This window comes from Phaethon lepturus, unplaced genomic scaffold (genome assembly GCF_000687285.1).
Source record: "Phaethon lepturus isolate BGI_N335 unplaced genomic scaffold, ASM68728v1 scaffold30334, whole genome shotgun sequence".
Lineage (NCBI taxonomy): Eukaryota > Metazoa > Chordata > Aves > Phaethontiformes > Phaethontidae > Phaethon > Phaethon lepturus.
The window spans coordinates 43,010-64,352 of NW_010537503.1; the positions used below are offsets into that span (position 1 = coordinate 43,010).

General features: G+C 37.8%; 1 protein-coding gene across 2 annotated transcripts in view; it reads left to right on the forward strand.

Moving 5' to 3' along the window:
- Positions 1-15,671, forward strand: part of SLC12A1 (solute carrier family 12 (sodium/potassium/chloride transporter), member 1) — a 47,275-nt gene extending 31,604 nt beyond the window's left edge. For both annotated transcript variants that reach the window (XM_010286509.1, XM_010286510.1), the window contains exons 18-26: positions 1,143-1,249; positions 2,113-2,195; positions 4,822-4,965; positions 6,773-6,904; positions 7,137-7,248; positions 9,623-9,709; positions 11,948-12,083; positions 14,406-14,473; positions 15,536-15,671. In XM_010286509.1, coding sequence (XP_010284811.1) covers positions 1,143-1,249; positions 2,113-2,195; positions 4,822-4,965; positions 6,773-6,904; positions 7,137-7,248; positions 9,623-9,709; positions 11,948-12,083; positions 14,406-14,473; positions 15,536-15,671 — 1,005 coding nt within the window. The remainder of the gene's footprint in view (positions 1-1,142; positions 1,250-2,112; positions 2,196-4,821; positions 4,966-6,772; positions 6,905-7,136; positions 7,249-9,622; positions 9,710-11,947; positions 12,084-14,405; positions 14,474-15,535) is intronic.
- The last annotated feature ends 5,672 nt before the right edge of the window (positions 15,672-21,343 follow it).

Consider the following 21,343-nt stretch of genomic DNA (forward strand, 5'->3'; position numbering starts at 1 on the left):
CTGGGTAACAGTCACCCACTGGTAGCCTACCAGGGCTCTTTGTACATGTGCTGAATGGACAGTACAATTGAGCAAGGTGAAATATTATTAATAAAGATCCCTTTGTTCTACCAAAGCCTCACAAGGACACTTCATCTTGGGTTTATACATTGTCTCAGTAGGAGGTTCTTCTGATGTTTTTGAGAACTGTTACAGTCTGATGATCTCTTCCTTTCCATTACTGCTTAAACACTATTGCCAAAGTCAACTACTGGACCACAAATAATTCCCGTCCAGCAAACAGAAGAATAACCATATCATCGTTATTGCAACCTAAGGACATCTGCATTGCTTTGCCAAACAATTATTCATTTAAATAGTGTAGGTATATCAGTAGTACTCAGAAAAGCCCACCAAGGTTCCAACAGTTTTTATCTATTTTCTTTTTGTTAGTAGTAAAAATTGGCAAGTGTAACAACTTGATAAGTTGGTATATTCATGGGTCTCCTCCTGAAGGTTCCCAATACATTGAGTATTTAGATTGCTATAAAACTTAGGTTAGCTGAATCTAGATCTGACAACCCTTATTTGTCCAGGCCCAGCTTTGGAGGCAATTTAATACCTTGACAAACCATTTGTTCTTCCTATTTATAAACTGTAATTTTATCTATAAAGCATGCTCAGCTAACAGAACAACAGCAGTTTCTAAGTTCAAGGCAAAAAAAAATTATTCTTAACAGGATATGCCTTCTCCGCATATCCGAGGTGTTTTAAGAGACTTCAGACCCAGTTCATCTATTGAATATTCCGAATCTGATAAAAGCTTTAAGCTATTATGTTAGAATGAGCATACAAACAGTGCTTGAACTCTCTCTTGATTCCAAGTTATTGAACCATTTTAATGAGAGCATGTCAGAAGAAATGCAAATGAATGCTAATTTAGCAAAAGTACATTTCTGTCATCTAAAATCATTTATAGTTGGAATGATTTAGAGCTAATCTTTCTGCTTTCTGCATGGGTATGAGCATGAAGGACATTCATGAAATGCAATCTAGTTGCAAGTGTCTCCAGAACATTACTTCAGTTATCTTTTGCCATTACTTTTCATTTACAGTAAAAGTATGTGTGTGTACCTTCTCAAGCAGTGTTTTAATATTGTTAGGCCTCAGGCTTGGGTAGAATGAAACCAAATACCTTGGTGATTGGATTTAAGAAGGACTGGAGAAATGCCACTGCCATGCAAGTTGAAAACTATGTGGGCATTATACAGTAAGTCATAGTTCAGCATCTCCTTTTTTTACTCCTCTTAGACTAGATTAACATAGCATTTCCATACAGAATTTGACATGTAGAAACAATGTAAGAAAATACCTACAAATCTGGGTTCACATATGCTAGCTCTGTAGCAGAAATTTCTACCCACTAAAAGGCTCCTTGGCTTCGCACACCTAGCAAGAACTGATGAGCAAACATCTGGCACTGTCAGAGCTGATGTGGTTTGACAATGCTACATAAAGAAGCCATACTGCTGTCAGCAGTGCTTTTGCAAAACTGTATTTTCCCATTTTTAGTGGGCAGGAGCTCAGAGAAAATGGGGAATATTCTCTCTTATCATGGAATTCTTCTTTTAAGCCTAGGAGACAGAGGAAGAGCCTTGCTTCAAATCTCATGTGTGTCCAAGGCTCAGCAGCTCTGTGGGTTGGGATTTAGCTAGGAAATAGTCATTTAGAAACAAGCTTCTCATAGATTCTTGCTGAAAATTCACCTGTAAAGCTGAAGCAAGTCAAAGAACATCAAAACCCACCCCAGCTTTGCTATTTCCTCAAAGGGAGAAAAAAAAATAACCCAACAGCAACCTAGTTCCTAAAAAGTGTTGTCAGAAAGACCCATTTCAGGAAGAGCCTATCTGTTCCAATGCCCAGTGATGCCTTTTTTTTCAACGAGGGAAGAAAGTTGATAGTACTTCACTTAATCTTGGGCAATTCCTTCTGCAATTTTACCTAGAGCAGCCTAGTACATGGTAGTAACACCTCCCTGTGAGCTAACACTTTTACTGATGTGGTCAAAGTAGCTTTCCTCACTGACATGTATGATGTAAAAGGCTATTTATTCTTCTTTTTCTTTCTTTTCAGTGATGCCTTTGATTTTGAGCTTGGCATGATTATAGTCAGAATTAGCCAAGGATTTGATATATCTCAGGTCCTCCAGGTTCAAGGTATGTGGTGACTCAATAGCCGAATATCTATGCTGGTTACCCGCTCAGCACAAGAAGGAATCTGGTCGATAATTTGAGCCACTGTCTGGTTTCTAGAATAGCCCCTACACCCCTAACTTCCACAGTTCCTCCTTGCTTCTGCAGTTTCAATCCTGCCTGAAACCCTTGCTGAAGCACTGGCAGTGACCAGAGGAGGCCAGGACTCCCATATTAAGGGGCTCTGCACACCAGAGAACTCAATTCCCAAAGCACAGGCAGAGAATAAAGCAGTAAAATCATGTTGTGCCACAGCAGGCAGTCACTCTGCAACATGTTTCCTTCCTTCTGTTGGCACACGTTCCTCCCTCTGCCTGCCTGAGATCTCTGGGGCTGGTGGGAATCAGGAAGCTGCACTTTCGTACCACCTCTGTGGAACACTGGGGCCCAGAAAGTTCCTACCCATGCACAAATATGGAACTCACAGGAAACATCAGTTCTCTTTCACCTTTTTGTGCATTCTTCCTTAGATTAGCGGTGCATATCTCAAGGGGAAACAGAAAACCTTCCACCACACCACAACAGTTCAGGGAAACATGCCACCTTGGAAAAGGTAGAGACAGAGCAGGCAGGCACCTGCACAAAGGGCTTCCAAGAGCCACATACAGTGGTGGCCTTCGTTTTTCCTTTTCCTTTTTAGGACACAGAGGTCTTACTGGTTCCTCAGGTACCCTGGGGATGGAATGACTCCATATAAAACCCCCATCAGAACAATTCTCTAGGTTTTCAGTATGATAATTTTCCCACTTCTCCTAAGTTTATCCACTTGAACAGAAAAATACAGCCTAAACGTGGACATTACTCCTAGTGTCCCTTGTTCTCCCCATCAGATAAATGTTTTGTGTTATAAAGGAATTAGATAAAAATCTATAGACAAGCAACACAGGCAGGCAGGCAAAGAATGGCGACTCTTTGCTGCCGCCTGCTGTAAATCTGCCTCCAGCTTCTTCCCAGTTTCCCAGAGATGCACAGACCGTCCTCACAACTGCTTAGGAGAACATCCAGAAGGGATGGAAGTACCTTAGCTAATTAAAAACAAAATTAACTCCCCATTAAAGAGGACGGATGAGGCAACCCTCAAAAGCAAATCGCCTCTCAGAATTAAAAGGCGCCAGAGACTCCTTTAAGAAATAAGAGTAGATGAATATTCACCCAGCAGACTTGGCAGCTTGATGTGCATGGATAGCTACAGGGCAAAACTACAGGGACTTAAGAAAAAATTCCAAACTAATCATACTTTTTTTCCTCCCCACTGTTGATACTTGGAAGAGATCTGCCTGTCTCTTTGCTTGATGCAAGTCAGAAACTGACTGCTCAAAAGATACCATCGTTAGAACACCAGTGAAATTACAGCAAATACCAACTTCGCATTCTGACAAACTAGCAACTGTTGTCCAAGGGTTAAGACACAAGGAATCTGAAAGAATTAGGAACATGGGGGAATAAAAAGGAAAACCCTTAAATATGCAGAAATGTTTTGAAGCAGATAAAAAGTCTCCATAGTGGGGAAAAAAAAAAGATCATTGTATTCTAATAGCAAGAAATATAATTGTTACAGCATTCTGTTTAATAGAGAAACTGAAATATTAGTTTTGAGTAACCATCAAGTTAGTGACTATCATCATGTCTAATAATCAGAAGCACATGGCTGTCATGGATTCTAAAATAGAAGAAATTATATTCTTTTCTGTTAGCAATTGAGAATGCCAACAGAGCTAATAATGTCTAGCTAGTGAGGGTTTAGGTTGTTTGTGTGGGTTTTTTTTAAACACAATGTCTTAAATGAATTTACCTCACTCTTAGTTCATGTATTACTCAAATAGAAGTTTTCTTTATGGAAAAAAAGCTTCTACAGGCAAATGCCTGCATCACATTAATTAGTGCCTCACCATAATATATTCCACAATAATATGCGGTACCTTTTACTCAGCAGAAGTCCAATATTGCTAAGACGAAATTGTTCTTTTATAATACTGAATTTACAGAATTGGTCAGCTAAATCTTACATCTTTGCAGCAAATGCTGAAAAAAATTAAAACAGTAAAAATATTTCAGCATAGAAACGGATCGCATATTCAGGATCCTTACGTATTTCTGAGACTCTCAAAGTCCAAAGCCATGTGACCTCATTCTTAGAATAGGAACTCAAGGGCTAGAACTCAGTATCTCAGATTTCCCACTTTAGGAAAAGAGTTTTACTAATGTGTTTTCAAATTTTTGGAGAAAGAAAGGAACCAAACAAATGCAGAAACATAGCTCAGTAAATAGTATCTCATGTAACTATAAAATAGAGTAATACTAAATTTAATCTTGAAAAGGAAATCCAAGAGCAGCTGAATAGCACTTTAGTACACACCACTGCTATAGGTGTGGGCACCCTAAGTTAGGGCTTCCAGAGATGAATTCAGCTTCTTCCTCCCTATTGGTTTGCAAGGAAAAAGCATTTTAGAGGAGTTTTTCCTCCCAGCAGCTTTACGTTGTGTAAAAGCACCACTACAGCAATTACATCATTGGCATTATTTCAGTAAGTGATTGAATTTAAAATGGAAAGTGATGTGTTACCAGTTCCCTTACCTTTCCCAATATACAGAGGAATTAGAGAGGCTGGAACAGGAGAGATTGGCACTGGAAGCTGCCATTAAAGAAAATGATTTTGAAGAAGGAAAAAGTGGCATCTGTGGATTCTTCAAAAAAGCCAGCACACTCAATATCTCAAAACATGAAACAAAAAAGGGTAAGTTCCAAAATGACAACTTCTCCCTGACCCTTCAATGCATCACATTTTCACAAACATGCAAACGGGACCTTGACTCCAAGGCAAAAACCTTCTGAGCCACACAGAAGCCCCTGGAACAGGACCTACCCTGTGCAAACCTATCTTTTTTGATAGGTTTGCCTATCATTGTTGAATTCTATTTGTCAAAAATAGCACATGGTTATTAAAGTTTGAGGAATACAGAACGAGTTGGTTTTTGCTTTGTTGTTTTTTTTTTTAATAGGGTGTTTCCAGTTTTCAATCAGAGGCCCTTTTCTCCTCTTTAAAGAAAACGGGAACATTTGCACAATATTCAGGGAATAAACAATCTCACTTTACTCAACATACACACACACACAATACCCAGCTGAAAAACAGGTAAAAATAGCACAACTGCTCTATATTCTAAGCATAATTTCACAAAAATTCACAAATGAAGGTGGTACATATACAGCATGCTGTCAAATAACTAATTAACACGTAACTTAAATGTATAGGTGATGAAATCAAAATTACATTTCAAAGATCGTAAAATGATACAGAAATACAGACAGAATTAAAGGTCTCATTTCACAATTGCTAGGCTGAAATGATAATGACCCACCTGAAGCCACGCTTGTATGCAGACAAGTATTTTCAGAATTTTCACCTGCAGAGACTATTACATCTGGCTGTGCATACAACTCCCACAGGTATCAAGAAGATTTACAGACTGAAAACATAAAATGTCATTATTCTTTACTTGGCAGACTTCAGTTCATCTTGCAGGCTTCAGTAGAATATATTTTTATAACAAATACCACAAGAATGTGCACCCCTGTTTCAACTACCCTTTTCGACTTAGTTCAGAAAGGCATAAAGGAAATACATATTACACACTTTGGCTCTATATATGAGATAGATGATGTTAATAAATATCCCTGACTCTCCATTTTGCTTATACATTCATCCTCCCCAGAATTGTTGTATCTTCCAGCATAGATGCTATAACTGTAGAGGAAAGCAAGTAACTGCTTTAGGACTATCCTGTCCACACTCTAAACCCAAACAAAGCATTTTCAGAACCTAGCAGAACAGAGTAAAACCTCTAAAGGAGCCTGTCTGTTCCATTTAAAATACCGTGCTTTGAAATCATTGAAAAGAGAAGCAGTAATAAAGCCACAGGCTTCAAAAGATGGAATGAGAGAATATATTGTTAGTACACAGGCAACACTCTACCTTTTAAAGCCAGCCAAGGAAACAGCAAGACTCAAAGTTTATTTTCAATTAACAACGACCCTCTCAAGCATAGGAAAGTTGCCATATATGCTTATGTTTTCTGCCTTCCAGTCTTCGCTTCACTTATGCTCTCACTGTACCCTGTTAGCTCTCTTTGTCTACCAGTACTGTGCATTTCAGGGAGCTCTGTATTTTACAACAGATGAGCTTATAAATGATGCAAAATGATGCCATTTACTTATAAAATCTATCAGATATTTCCCAATTGCTTTTTAAGGCCCCAGTGAATTTTAGGTTAACTAAAAATATCCAGAGAACAAATAATCAGATAACGCTTTTCAAGATGTTATAATCTAGTGACAAAGTATTACACAAGTTTTGGTTTCTGTGTGTATTGGTATATTAAAAGTCCATAGCATCTGTGCTGTAATTTTTTTCAGATTTAAAGTATAGAAATTATGTCAGAAACAGTTCATTTTCCTGAAGCTTTTTCTCTACTTGGCTCCCTAAAGCTACTCATTGCCTCACTTGTCAGAAATTCTTCCACATTTTTTCTTTCTCATTACAGAGAGCACCATTAACACAATACAGTCAATGCATGTGGGTGAATTCAATCAGAAGCTGCTAGAAGCCAGCACTCAATTTAAAAAGAAGCAAGGAAAAGGAACAATTGACATTTGGTGGCTGTTTGATGATGGAGGTAAGGAATTCAAGTAAGAACCGCAGGGAGAGAGATTTCTGTATTACCAAATATAAAAACAGACTTGGGAACTTGCACGAAATTGTTTTCTTTTAAGATTACATAGTCAATTTTCTGTCTGGCTTAAATGTTTTAAGATTAACTTAAGTTCAACATTGCCAAAGTGAAGGATGGAATTTTTACCACACAATGCACTAATTTGATTTTCCTGCAATTTTGTATGTTCTTCCAGGTCTAACAATCCTAATTCCTTACATTCTAACTATCAGGAAGAAGTGGAGAAACTGCAAATTAAGGATCTTCACTGGAGGAAAAGTCAATAGGATTGAAGAAGAAAAACTAGCGTAAATATAACTATATTTGTCTCACTGTTTAAAGAGTTTGAATTGATGCTGAATATAATGCATATACAGCAGGAAGCTGTATATTTCTCAGCACAACTGGTTTGTTGTACTGTGGGCAGCATGAAAAAAAATTATGTACTTGATACAAAAGTGTTGAGCTTATGGCATAGCCCTCAAGGCTCAGTGTAAATGGTGACTACCAAAGGAAACTCACGTCCAGCAATTTTTCCTATTAATAGCTCATATTCCCTTCTCTAAGACTGGTATGCAGTCTGTAATGAGAATATGATTAGTTTTATGGGGTTTACATCAGATTGTCCAGTTAACAATAAGTGAAATTGCACAGGAAGCTTCTCATATGCAAATACTATAGACAGATAGCTCACATAAATGTGATTAACCGTGGTAAAATGCAAAGAATTTAAAGAGCAAGTTAATAAACTTTAAGGCCAAGTTGATTTGACTTAACTTCTTTAAAAAAGTCTAGATTTCATAATCATCAGTCACCTTCAAGCAAATGAAAGTTACTAGTATAAACTTATTCTTATTCTCATCTTCACTCTATATAGGACCTTTCCTTCCAACACACTTTACACACTAAAGGCACAGCCATTTCACCACCAGCAGAAGCAGGCCCATTTGGCACGAAAGTCAGTAACTGCTTAACAACAAGCAGCAGCACCATGTAGTGAGGTAAAAACAACATATCCAACCAAAACTCCAGTGGAAATCAGGCAAGATGGATGCAAGGACAGGAGTTATAATTTAGCCAGCATCACTAGGATTACAACACAGTGCCTTGGAAAGATGGCTGCCACAGGGATGCTCCCTTAAACTTTTGCTCTCACATAAAGCAAACTTTACTCCACTGTGGTTCTGTCAGTTGTAAGGATTACTCCAAAGTTAACATACTTCTGTAGAAGAGATTCACAAGTGTTTGTACAAACTGTTCTTATCATTGGGTAAAAAAAGTCTTGTAGCTGCTCAAGGACCTGCAGGGAAGTTTCCTCTGCTCCCTGTCCAGAATCTGCCCAAGTTGGGCTGTTCAGGACTGCAACCGGCTCCTGTATCCAAGCACTCAAGTCACCAAATTTCATTGAGAGGTAGTAGGAAGTTTTGATATCAAATGGGATTTGTTAAAACATGACAGCTCTTCGCAGGGGCAGTTCTGGCATCTGTACACACTGCTTTTCCTACAAAAGCCAGAGTGAACAGCATGGTCAGTACAGTTGACAATGACCTAGTTTGTCTCCAAAAAAACAATATGTGTATATATTTCTACTTAAACACTAGCTTTCCTCAACAGCATATTCCACCCGCCACACACAGAAACCTTCGAAGAGACAAATCTGGAGGCCGGGAGGCTATTCCATTCCATAGGTAGATCTAATACAACAACATCCAAGTACAATTTCATCCATTGTATTTCCAATTCAGAAATTAAATTTATCTGGACTTCTGCTAACATGTAATTCCCTAAATATTAAAACCTTTCCACAGAAGTTGAGACTTTGCTCTTTTTGGTGTTCAAAACAAGGATTGCCCCAAGGGACATCAAGATTTATATAAGCAGTATGTTCTTACTGTATTAAAAAAAGATAAATTCTTAGGTCATAAGCAAATACGTATTTCTATCACGGTTTGCTCCTCTGTTTCAAATTCCAAAGCTTACAGACAAAAAAAAAGGGAGGAGGTTACAAGTTCTCCAACCATGCTTCAACCAAAGACAAAACTAACCTAACTAAACCTCTCTAACCTCAGCACAAACATACAAAACACATACAAGGCTATAAACTACTCCTTCTGCCAATTGGAGCAGAAAAGTATTTTCTTTTATGAAAATATGCAAAGACCACATGTGAGTAGATCAATATAAATTGATAAATGAAAAAGATACTTTAAGTATTGCACATCAACCTTCTGGACCAAATTTTCACCAATACATACACTACCGGTGTTGTACGTACTGCATGCACAGAATTCTGATAGTAACAGAATAATAGGAGCCTTTAAGTATTGGAGAATTCTGTCCTACTGTATTTTGAAGTATTATTTTTCCTTTATAATTGAAGCCTTTGCAAATACTTAAAGTACCATTTCTTTTCCCAAAATGTAAACACCCTTCCCTCTGTCCACTATTCATTTCCATTTTTTGTGATTTTCACTGATCAGCAGTTAAATGAATTATACTACAGCAATCACATCAACCCAGTTCTGTAATTGGAAACTGAAACACTAAAGCATTTAAAGTAATTTGTCATATAGTTAAAGATAATGAGACAACTGCGTTTGATATCTTAACTCATTTATGAGTGCTCTTTGATGCAAGGCACTCAAAAATATAGTGATAAAATGTTCTCTGTTTTGTTTTCAGGATGGCTTCACTTCTAAGCAAATTCAGAATAAAATTTGCTGATATTAATATCATTTGTGATATCAATATAAAGCCCAGCAAAGAGAGGTAAGAAGCGTTACCAAAATCCATTATTTAGCAGCAGGCCTCTATCAGAAGCTCATTTCTTTTATGTTGAACATTAAAAAACCCCCAAAACGCACCACAAAGAATAACACTGTCATTTTATTGCAATAATTTTCCAAGTGCCTAGAGCAGGAAAAAGAAAAGAACCTTTTAATAATCACAACTCAAAGGGTCAAAACTATAGGCAGCCTTTTTCTTTATGTTGTAATGATAAAACTTAATTTTAATGAAGACTAATTAGACAGCATACTTATAAGCCACTAAATTTAACAGGCATTTTATGATGGCTTTTCATATCTATTTAGGTTGCAATAGCCTTCACTTCATCATATTATTCAGTCAGTCACAGTTCCCTTATAAACTCACCATCTCTGCCAACTCAGCCTTCTGGGTTTTACCATGAATTCATAAACTTAACATTTTTCTGGCCAAACATAAGCATGCTTCTCCTTTCCCATGAGGACAATATTATAATACTCCCCTATCACTCAAATATAATGAAGGTTTGATGTTTTTAAAAATTAACTTATCTGCAGAATTAATGCTCTTAGGCAGAGGTTAGGAAGTTGGTAAAACAGCGCTCAGGAAGCGCCACCTCCAATTGTATTAGCTAAAAAAATAAATCTTCAAGTCCTTGCTTTCTAAAATACATCTCTACAGAAATCACCTATTTTTTCTGCTTTATGTAAACAAAGGAATATAGCAGGTTGCTCAGGGAATAACTGAATTCTAACTCGATTCACAATATTGCTCTTGGTGTAAAAGGTCCTCTGAATATGTTCTCACCTGTTATGCTCTCTTTCATCCTATCCCTTCCTCCACCCTAGATAGTTCCATAGCTATTTCATAGTCAAAGGGCTCCTCTTCTCCACCCAAAGCCTCTCCTCTGAGTTCAAGTGCAACCTCAGGTTAGTCTCTTAATCCTTTTGTATCCCATTTCTCCATACACACATAACTTCGCAAAAGCCGTATTAGATTTATCAGTGTTTCTACACTGCATTGGAGATTTTGACTTAGGAAATGCAATTAAAGAATATAAATATTTTATTACTAGATACCTAAAGTCACTTATTAGTGTCCTCTTGACCTCAGTTAATATTTTGTAATTATATAAAGAACTGTGCAGAATACTTCTCTTTTTTCCAGTACTATGCAGTGATTTTACATAAATAAAAGCTATCAAAAAGAATTCATATGTGATGTTAACACAAAAACCAAACACATTTGCTGCATCAGCACTATCTGAACAGAACAAGTGAATATTGTGCCAGACGCTTGCTAGACCACTGCATCTCTCTCCCAGATGGCATCCCATTTATTTCACTAATAATAAGATTATCACTATTTTACATACTGAAACAGGCTAAGGATGTTGACAAACTCTCTGGCAACTTAGCAACATTAAATGCTGCATGTCATTAAACCATTTCTTGACCCCCTGGCATATAGCAAAGTCCAACCTGTGCCCAGCCTCCCATTTCACTTCACAGTGAGGCCTGTCAGCATAAAGTGCTCATAAGAAAAGACACTCCCTGAGATCTCTGTGGGATGACAGAAACTTTTGATAAATGGGCAAGCAGGAAGTACAGAATGGATGATAAGCTTCTCCAGATGATGACAGTCAAAAGCTTCAAGAAACAAATTGACATTTAAAAAGAAAATCTGTGGAAAAGTTGGGAAGTGAGCACAAATCTGAGCCCCCATATAGCAAAAAACCTATAGCATTTCTTTCAGCCCCTTGCTACAGGGGATTTATATCACCTGTTTCTCCATTTCATTAAAACTGTAACAGTAAAACTGTATCAGCCAGGTGATTGCTCCAGATAATGCTAAAACAATAACAAAAGCTGAGTACTTATGAGGAGACCCATATTCATTTCTAACATATACCAATATACTGCAGTTTGGAGTTACTGTAGAACTCATTTCAGTATTTTTGCTACAACCAGGAAAACGCAGAAAATTCTCTGCAACTATAATAGGCCAAATGCAGTGTTTAATGATTCTCAAATAACCTTTTAATTATCCTCAAATAACCCCAACATATTGAAGTGGCACAGATATAACCTGGAGCACAATGTAGCAAAGAGCAATTATAAAGGTTTTGCATGTTTTTCAGCTACAATTGTAGTCAGTGGGGCCTGCAATACACAGTGTCTATGAAATAAGATAGTGAGTTCATACCCTGCAGCAAGGCCTCCTTCATAATTCGTGTTTCAGCTGGAAATTCTTTGAAGAGATGATTGAACCATATTGCCTCCATGAAAGCTGCAAAGATATAACAACTGCTGAGAAATTAAAGCGAGAGACTCCGTGGAAAATTACAGATGCAGAGCTGGAAGCATTCAAGGAGAAGGTAAAGCCTTGCCTACCTTTTCACATCTGTAGCTTTTCTTACACTCCAGATTTCTGAAGCGATTAGTAAGAAAATGTGAAATACCAGATATGAAATTAGAAACATGACATGTACAAACCTGTATTTGATATTTACAAATTGGATTTATATTGTAAACACTGCAGAGGTGTGTTATGATTGCATTATTCAGCACCATGTATGACCTTGGCACGTTCACACAGTATTTTCCAGGCTGATGAGAAACTCTGCCCACATCAGAGCCAGCCAGATGAAAACCACCTCTGAACCAGAAGCCACACAGTATTGTGCTGAGCCTGAGCTAACAAGATCTGCTGAGAGGTTTATTAAATAGCTCCACAGTTTTAGAGATTGAACATCTTAAAAAGAGTACAGGTCCAAACATCCACCACTTTGGGAAATTCAGAACCAAATCCAGACCCTGCAACTGGCTCTAGGAATTTTCCCAAAGGCAAGATTTAACATGGATTCTCACCTCAATGGCAGAGTGAAGACTAAACCCACCTACAACACAGGAGCTCTCCCGCAGTTCAGAAGCACTCTAAGGCTGATGTTGGCTGATCCACTGGGTGAATTAGAGCCTGGGCTGCTCTTTAATTTTGTTTAAATTTTTAAACAAATTTTTAGCAATGGACCACCAGGCTTCATCAGGCCAGTGTCGTAAGGATACTGCAAATTCTTCCACCCTTAAGAGACAAGGTCTCCTGTAACTCACAGAGAATTAATCTGGCAATTTTATTTATGGTTTCTGTTGGATTAACCCGAGTGCACAGAGAGTTTAGTTATCTCCACTTTATGGTGCTGGTAACTTCCTCAGCGCAGCAAGGATTGTGAGTCTGAGCTCAGAGCCGCTAGAGGTCACAGCCTGAAACATTAACATAAGCTGAAATCAATGGTGATTTAAGATAACACGCTATACTACTGTCTACAGCAGCTGGGAAGCAGACTGACTGCCCACTGTATTACCCTTTTTACAGATTTGATAACCAGCATAAAGTTATGGTAGTCAGCTGTGGGCAGAAAACTTTTTAAGTACTCTCAGCATAAATCACCAAAACTTGGGAGTCAGAGCCCTTAGAACACCTCAGTATAAAAAACCAACAGGAATATAATCCCAGACATACACACTTTTATGCAAAACCAGTGAGGATACAACAGGAAAAAAATAGATAACTAAGCTTGATCTTGTCTAGGTCACTAATTGAAGAACCAGGAAAAAAACCCATAGGTTGAAAGCAGTCAGTAATATGAAAATGCCAAATCTCTATAAAATAAGAACAGCAACAAAAAGTTTAGCTTATGCACCTGGGAAGACATGCCCCTTATCTTCAGAAGTAAGACAGTTCTGGGAATTTCATGGAGGACATTAGAACGCATTTAAAATTCAAGAGAGAAAAACCTGGCAGCACAGATAAAGTGTGATGTTATAGGATGACTCTCATGAGATAACAACTGGCTAAATTATGAGGATTCTTACTTATATAACATGTAAAATAACAGCAAAATTTCTGTAGAGAAGGAAAATTTAAGGTCTGAATGGAGAAAAACCAGCTTTTTACATTCTCGAGGGAAAGAGAATAATTTATAAGACCAGTTAAGAGACCAGTTAAGATCCATATCCCATGCTGCAGTCTCCCTGTACACAAACCTCCACTGGTCTCTTGTTCCCTATGACTTGTGTTAAGTTATAAAAAACTTCGAGGGCCTGAGCCTGACCATAAAGTAATCTTGGCTGAATCTCAAAATAACACCCATTTATGCAATCTGTAAAAGTCCGTACAAATACATAAAGCAGTTAAGTCTTACTCCAGACTTCTGGTCTTCTGTTTAATAGGTGAATTTCTGGCAAGGTGCCCATTTACACACTGACATTCAGTCTGCTGGCATGGCAGCTGGACACTTACAAAACAAATGAATTAATATATTAACCACCATCAAACAACAGCACAAGAGCCTCTGCACAGTTTCCAAACAGCTATATACCATAGCCAAAGAAATACTTAAAAACTATGCCTGAGACAGCTCTGGTACTGTGTCAGTACAAAAATAATCCCCAACCACAGGAATCTTACACAGTGAACAACTCTGGCCCCCAGGTAACTATATTAAGAAAGAAGCATGGCTTAGCCTCACATTTTTCTATCTCTATCACTCTGGACCACCAAGCAGACCTGGCTTTCAGTCCTGCCAAAGCAGTGCCAGAAAATCTTGTGGGCAATCGGTAATGTAGAAGTCCATGAGGCACCAGAACTGAGGATCACTGACCTAACTGATTTTTCTTTTCCTTGTTTTGTTTTTAATCAGAGTTACCGCCAAGTCCGTCTGAATGAACTCTTACAAGAGCATTCGAGGGCAGCTAACATCATTGTCCTGTGAGTTACAAGATTTTGGTTGTAACTTAGAGAATAATCTAACGCGTAAAGGCATTCGGGACTAGAGCAATAGAAACACTTATGTTAATTCATCGAGGGCAAAAATAATCTTTTAAGTACCTTTTGAAGGACTTGCATTTGGACTGATGGTTTTCTGGCACTCCAATGAGTATGAATCTTTCCTAGCAGTTCTTCATAGCTTAGATCAAAACTCTACTTATGAAAATGTGTCAAAAATGTAATCTTCACATGCAAATCTACATGTTGAGTGTTACACCTGCTTACTCATCTGTAGAAAATACACATTTTCCTCTCTTTTCCCCCAACTAGTAACAAATCAAAATTAGAGAAAGGATTCTTTTGTTTTGCTGTAAATGGGGCTGTTAGCCAAGATCTACTTGGAACTATGTGAAACTGAATAAGGATAATGCAATTGCATAAAGAAAAAGAGGCCACCAATAAAATTACAACAACACAAGAAAAAAAAAGCCATTTTCAGAATCAATTTTTAGTTAGAGACACATTTTTTATACACAACATCAATAAACTAGTTAGCATTTGCAATGTGCAGGTAACTCTCTTTAGCTCTATTAATTCAGTCTCCAAAAAGGGGATGATCAGGTAATATTCACCATAAATTGATCCATACTTTAAAACTCCCATCTCACAGCCCATCTCACAGTAATTACACATCAGAAAATAAGCTGATGGACTGCAACACTATGTAACGTATTTTTATAATTTTTAAAAATCATATTATGTGTGGGTTTTATGACCCTAAAAATGCTTCTCTAGCAGTTTAAGGTTACAATCACAAGCAGTCCATGTCCAGTATAACTAGCCATGCTAATGGCACTAACCAGGTAAGCAAGAGTTTGGAATATTAAGGCCTAATGGTAGCTTTGTGCTTTATAAGATTAAAACAGTCATGTAGTCTAATTATGAACATTCAGAGTTATATATGAACAGTTGATGTTTTCTACTTAATATTTAGTGAAATGCATGTTATCGGGGCTACCCCTGTCTTCATAATGTTAATTTTACTTTTCTTTGGCTAAACAGGAGCCTCCCAGTGGCAAGAAAAGGAGTAGTGTCTGACTACCTGTATATGGCTTGGCTAGAAATTCTCTCCAAGAACCTTCCTCCAATCTTAATGGTCAGGGGCAACCACAAAAATGTACTGACTTTCTATTCTTAGAAACACATCAGTGCCTAGAATATCCCTTGCTTGATTTCAACACCTACATTTTTAATAGTTGTGATTTATTAAAGACAGATATAATAGAGATCTAAAACTTAACTAACTGACAGAATTTTTTTTCAAAAATCCAAAGAAACACAGTGAAGAACTAGACCAAAAAAAAAAAAAGTGAATGGTCCCTGCTGGTGTTACGCTCCAGTACAGGCAAACAAAGGAAAATCTACTTACTCATATGTATCACATGAGACAGCAAATATTTTGAACAAACAAAGAAATGCCACTGATATCATAAGGTGTCGAAAATGCTTATGATATTTATCCTAGAAAGCCCAAATTAACTGCTACAACACAAAAAGCATTAAATCTATAAATAAATACTTCTTTCAAATAGTACTGTCATAGTTGCTAATAGACACACAGGAGGATTACAATCAAATGCACTAACTTGGGAGAGAGAAAAAAACCTGTATGGTATCCATCAGGTCAAAGTCATAAACTCATATAATGCAAGTAGAATACCTGTGATGCTGTTTAATTATAATATTGCCAAATTAAGATTTATGCCTAGAGCAGTTGCTTTTACCTAAATTGTTCTGCTAATTTATATTAATTCAAATGCTTCTAATTAACTGACAAACAAAAAAGGTTAAATATATAAAAATATGGACAATACATGACAAGACTTGATAATGAATTTTCAAGCTCTGACATGGAATGGAATGTATGATTGCAATAATTAAATGTGGTAAGTAAATGTCATAAAGAAATTAGTGAAATACTAAATATTCTGACAATATTTGCTATGAATGTTAGGGTTAATACAATCTGTCATTATACTTTGGGATAATATGTACAGTGATTTATGTGATTAGAAAACAACAAAAACTCCATTAGCTGAGTTGAATGCCTTATTTTTTGATTTACATAAAATGTTTCTCTTATTTTTAGACTTTCTAAATAATATTCATTATACACTAACTTAAAATAAAGGAAATCCATTAAATTATGTCATTTTTCTATTTTCTATTCTGCAACATTATAGTACTTAATCATTTCAGCTCTCAGTAAAAACAGCTTCTCTTTTTAATGGGGAAAGCTATATCCTATGTGTAAGCATTATTTAAATTAAAGACCATTAAGGAATGCAGATAATTTAATTACTGTAGATCTGCAACTCCTTTTCAGAGATCAACTTAAATTTAAGCCCAAGGAAAGCCAGTGGTCCCTGAATTTCACTAAATGTTTATTTTAAAGCAGGACTCAGATTCCATCTTTGCTTGAATTATTAGAATTTAACTTGCAGAGGATCTAGCACTCCATCTCCAAAAATGACAAATATTTGATATTCATATTTTTCCAAGTTCAACAGCAGCAATTCATCAGAACATGGTAATGTAGCCCAATAATCCATGTTTTATTTTCTCCATCTATTAAAGACAGGATACGAAATACCAATATTTTCTCATAATGTTCTTCCTTCACTCCTTCCTACACATTTACAACCAGGTTGAAGGATCATTTTGCAGTTTAACTGCATGACACAGATATACGAGTTTACGTCCTAGATATACTAGGCTTCTTGCACAGCTCTAAGCAAACCAAACCTCACATTCTGCACCTGCAAAACAGGGAGATTATTCTCATCCTTCACAGTGATGTTAGCAGTGATAGAGGAGCTTGTTACATGCTGTCAGGTCCTTCCACCTTTGTAGAATTGCAATGGCCACCATCCTTTCCACCTCACTTCAGACACCAAAAAAGTACAATCTGCACGTGGTACGCAGACAGTCAACAGAAAGAAAAAGACCTTTTAGGGAGGCTCCACTTAGGCCTTCCGTAAGTGTGTTTCTTACTGAACGACCTGCAGGAATTACAGACTTGCATTAAGCCCTTCAATTATGTACAAGTGGCGATTGTTTCCTAAATATTCCCAAATACTGTAATTCTCAACCTACAGGGAACCTCAACCCAAACTGAGTTGGGGGATCTAAGCAGATCCAAAAAGAAAAAGAGCACAGTATATACCAGCAACAGCACTTTCAATACTATTCGCATTTTTCTCTCACAAACACATCACTGCAGTCTTTGCAACAATAAATCCCAAGAGGTACGTTTCTAAATGAACAGCCATCAAAAACTAACAAGAACTAACATACACAGCACTGTAAAAGTCCCTGCTTAGTGGTCAATTAGAAGATGTATCCATACAACATTATCAGATTTATAACGATGAGCACAAACTCTCGATGCAACAGTGCTTAACTCCCTGAAAGTGTTATTTCCACAAACTCACAATTGCAACACAGCAGTTTCCTAGGAGCTTTTGCTTCTTGTTCCTCACCATGATTTCTGAAGTGTATACACGACCAATTTGGAGAGCATACTAATTATGGACTCTTAAATTGCAACTTCAGTTGCAAAATTTTGTTAGTCCACCTACCTCCTTTCCCACTCTGTAACAGACACTTCCTCTTTTATATGCATTATGCATATAAGAACTGCTGAATTTTAATCACCATGTTAATAACTGAATTCTAATTACAAGTTTGACATCTCTAGAAAAAACATGGCTCTAAAGCTGTCTAGCACATTTTGATCTTATATCACACTACCAGCTCTGCGGGTTTATATAATCTAGGGTTGATTTCATCAGCCACAACAAAAGCAAGCATAGATAAGGTGACCAGGGACATTAAAATGTGAAAATACCATGGCTATGAAGCAAGAATAAAGAATATTTTGAATCTTGCTTCAAAAGTCTAGGCATCCTGCATAGCTACACTTGTGCCTAAGGGCCTGACTGCTCCTCTCATCAGTGAATCTTACCTTTCCCTCCTAACGTTAGTGGAGCTCAAGCAGGTATCAAAGATGGCATTTCATTGTAATTCAGAGAATTTGCTCTCTTTTAGCCTTTTTACAACAACTAACAAGTTACCCATCTTGACCACACACCCCCAGGGCAGGGTGTTCCATAACAGTAATAGCAGTCCCCATCTAGTGTTCCAGAACAGCAGTATTCCAACATGCCTTTCACTACATTTATCAGTCCCCAACAGAGATTAGTTTTGGTTTGGGTTTTTTGTTTTGTTTGTTAATTTTATTTTTAAATCAACAACTCAATAGTGCAAGTAGAAAAGCTACCTAACCAAAAAGGTATCACATTCTGAGGATAAACAGCTGCAACTGCTCAAGCCACATTGTGCAAAGAGGATGCTGCTAGCATACATCACACCCAAAGGAATGTCTCCACTTCATCATAATCACAAAGTACATGGCTCCAGTCACTTCCATAGTAAATTTCACCTGTCTTAAACCTCTGCTTTTTTCATTACATCTTTGAAAAGTCCTACAAAAAGCCTTCCTGGCTAGCCAAACAAGCTGCACTTCATTCTCAGAAATGAGAATTTCTCAGACATTCCTCATCTTTCCCTCTTTTTCATGATTCCACACGGTATTTCAACACCTTCTTTAAGGCAAAAGCAGTTTCAGCAGCTGATTAATGGTCTACAAGTAACAGACATAACAACAGGTAACATGAATTAGCACTGAAGACGTAGATAGGAGGCAAACAGTTACGGTATTTTAGCTATTACTGACTCATGTAACTCCCCATACCTGTTTGCCATCTCTCCTCTGGCAGAGGCCCCTGACTTATCAGCAAAGCTGGGATTACAGAATTTGAGTAACCCTCAGCCTCTGCAGTTTGAGGTTCAGTGGTCTCCTCAGGCTGCTGCCTCAGCTCTTTTGACTGTCATTGGACTTCAACAAAGAGACTGAGGATCACTCCAAGATCCTGCTCTCTCTCCCCCGCTACCTGATTGTAACTGTTGCCAGAGGGGCAATAGACACTTAAAGTGCTGCAGCTGTTTGCCAAATGGGTGACTCAGCCCTCAAGTTACAGGTGAGGAAAATCAAGGGTTTGTAACAGTGCAGTTCAGCATACTTCAGACCACTGTTTAAACATCTATTCATTCTAGTACCTGGTTGGCACGGCCCCTTGGCAGGTGCGTAGCCCATCAAGGCTGCATGGCCAGCGCTGCTGAGGGAACACCTCGCACTGGCCTTGACTCTGCTAGGAAAAATAGAAAACATAGCTGTGCCAGTGCAACAACAAACAAATATAGCAAATTTTAGCTCACATTCTCCACAAATAACAAGAGCAATAACCCACAGTCATGCCATTGCTGGAATTTAATCAGAGGAAATTCAGTTTCAAACAAAATAAAGCACTAAGGTTGTGCTGGAACAGAGTAAAAAGCAATGGCAAAATTCCACAGCCCCCCACACTGTACAGCAAAACACACGATCAAAAATAGAGCTTAATTATAAATAAACACCCTCACAGCAGCCTTTTAAATTACAAGCCTTAATCACTGAGAGAGAGACAGCTGTTCTAAGTGAGACTGGGGTGGGGAATCTCTCTTTTAAAGCCACAATTTTTTTCTAATAAATATGCTCATTCTAACATCAAAACTTCAGTGAGGAGAATTTTATGGATTATTATCCCTGAAAGAACCTCTATGTTTCTCTGTGTACAGCAAGGCAGCCTCCCCTCCTACTCTCAATCTAGGTAAAAGGCAGATAATTTCAGTTTATCTATTGTTTTTCAAAGTCAGGAGGAAATGCCCAATGGAGAGCAGCGCAATCAGCAATGAAGAATGCAAGAATATTGACCAAGTGACAATCTACAGAGCAAAAAGCACATTCCCAGGACGAAGGCAAACTTGTGCAGACTTTAAGCATAGGGGTTTTTTTTCCCTTGTAAAGATCTGGGGAAAAAAATGTCACTCGGTTGAGACCTTTCTCCTCGATAATATCTTTGGATAAGTCCTCCTATCTATTATTCATGGACTTTCAAGCTACCTTAGATGTAGTGTAGAATCCAGCCTGCCTCACTGAGCCAGGCCATTCATAAAATTAGTCCTTTTCTACACTACAATGCAGGAAGCTGTTGTAACCTCTATAAAGTTCTGCCTGTAGAAATAACCATTGATAATTAGATATTCATTTTGATACAACTTAAATTCTTAAAAATGTCAATCAGAAAAGTCATGAAATATTCTAAGTAGCCTTTTCACATAGGTCTATGATACATACACATTGTCATTCAAACAGTGCGTACTGAAAGTGCTGAACAGCAATAAATAAAATCTCAAATTCAGACATCCTTAAAAATATTTTTCATAATTGGACTGCAATGTGTAGCAATGGTTTCACTGCCACCTGGCTGCACTTAAAAAATGTTAACATAGCAAGGAAACAATCACACACACTTGGTCTTTTAAAAAAAAAAAAAGTGCTATTTTGCACAGAGAAAAATACGTCCATCAGAGTGGCCAAGTGCAAGTTTTGCAACCATGAATCCGATGGGTACTCGTCAGCCCACAGCACGCAGAACTAGGGGGAATTAGGGAAGTCTTTCAGAGATGGGATGGCAAGAGGAAAATATCAAAATCCAAGACGGTGAAATCATGGAGGTATTCTGCTCCGAGACAGAAGGACAAGGCAGGCGGAGCACTGATAGTTTTTCCTCTCTACAGCCTCCACACGGAGCAGCTCTTTTCCTTTCATAGAGCAAATGCTTCTGACATCGCCTGACATTTACGGAGGGAGGAGAGCGGCTACTTGCAGAAGGACGCGAGAGCCGACGGGCCCGCGACAAGGCGCCG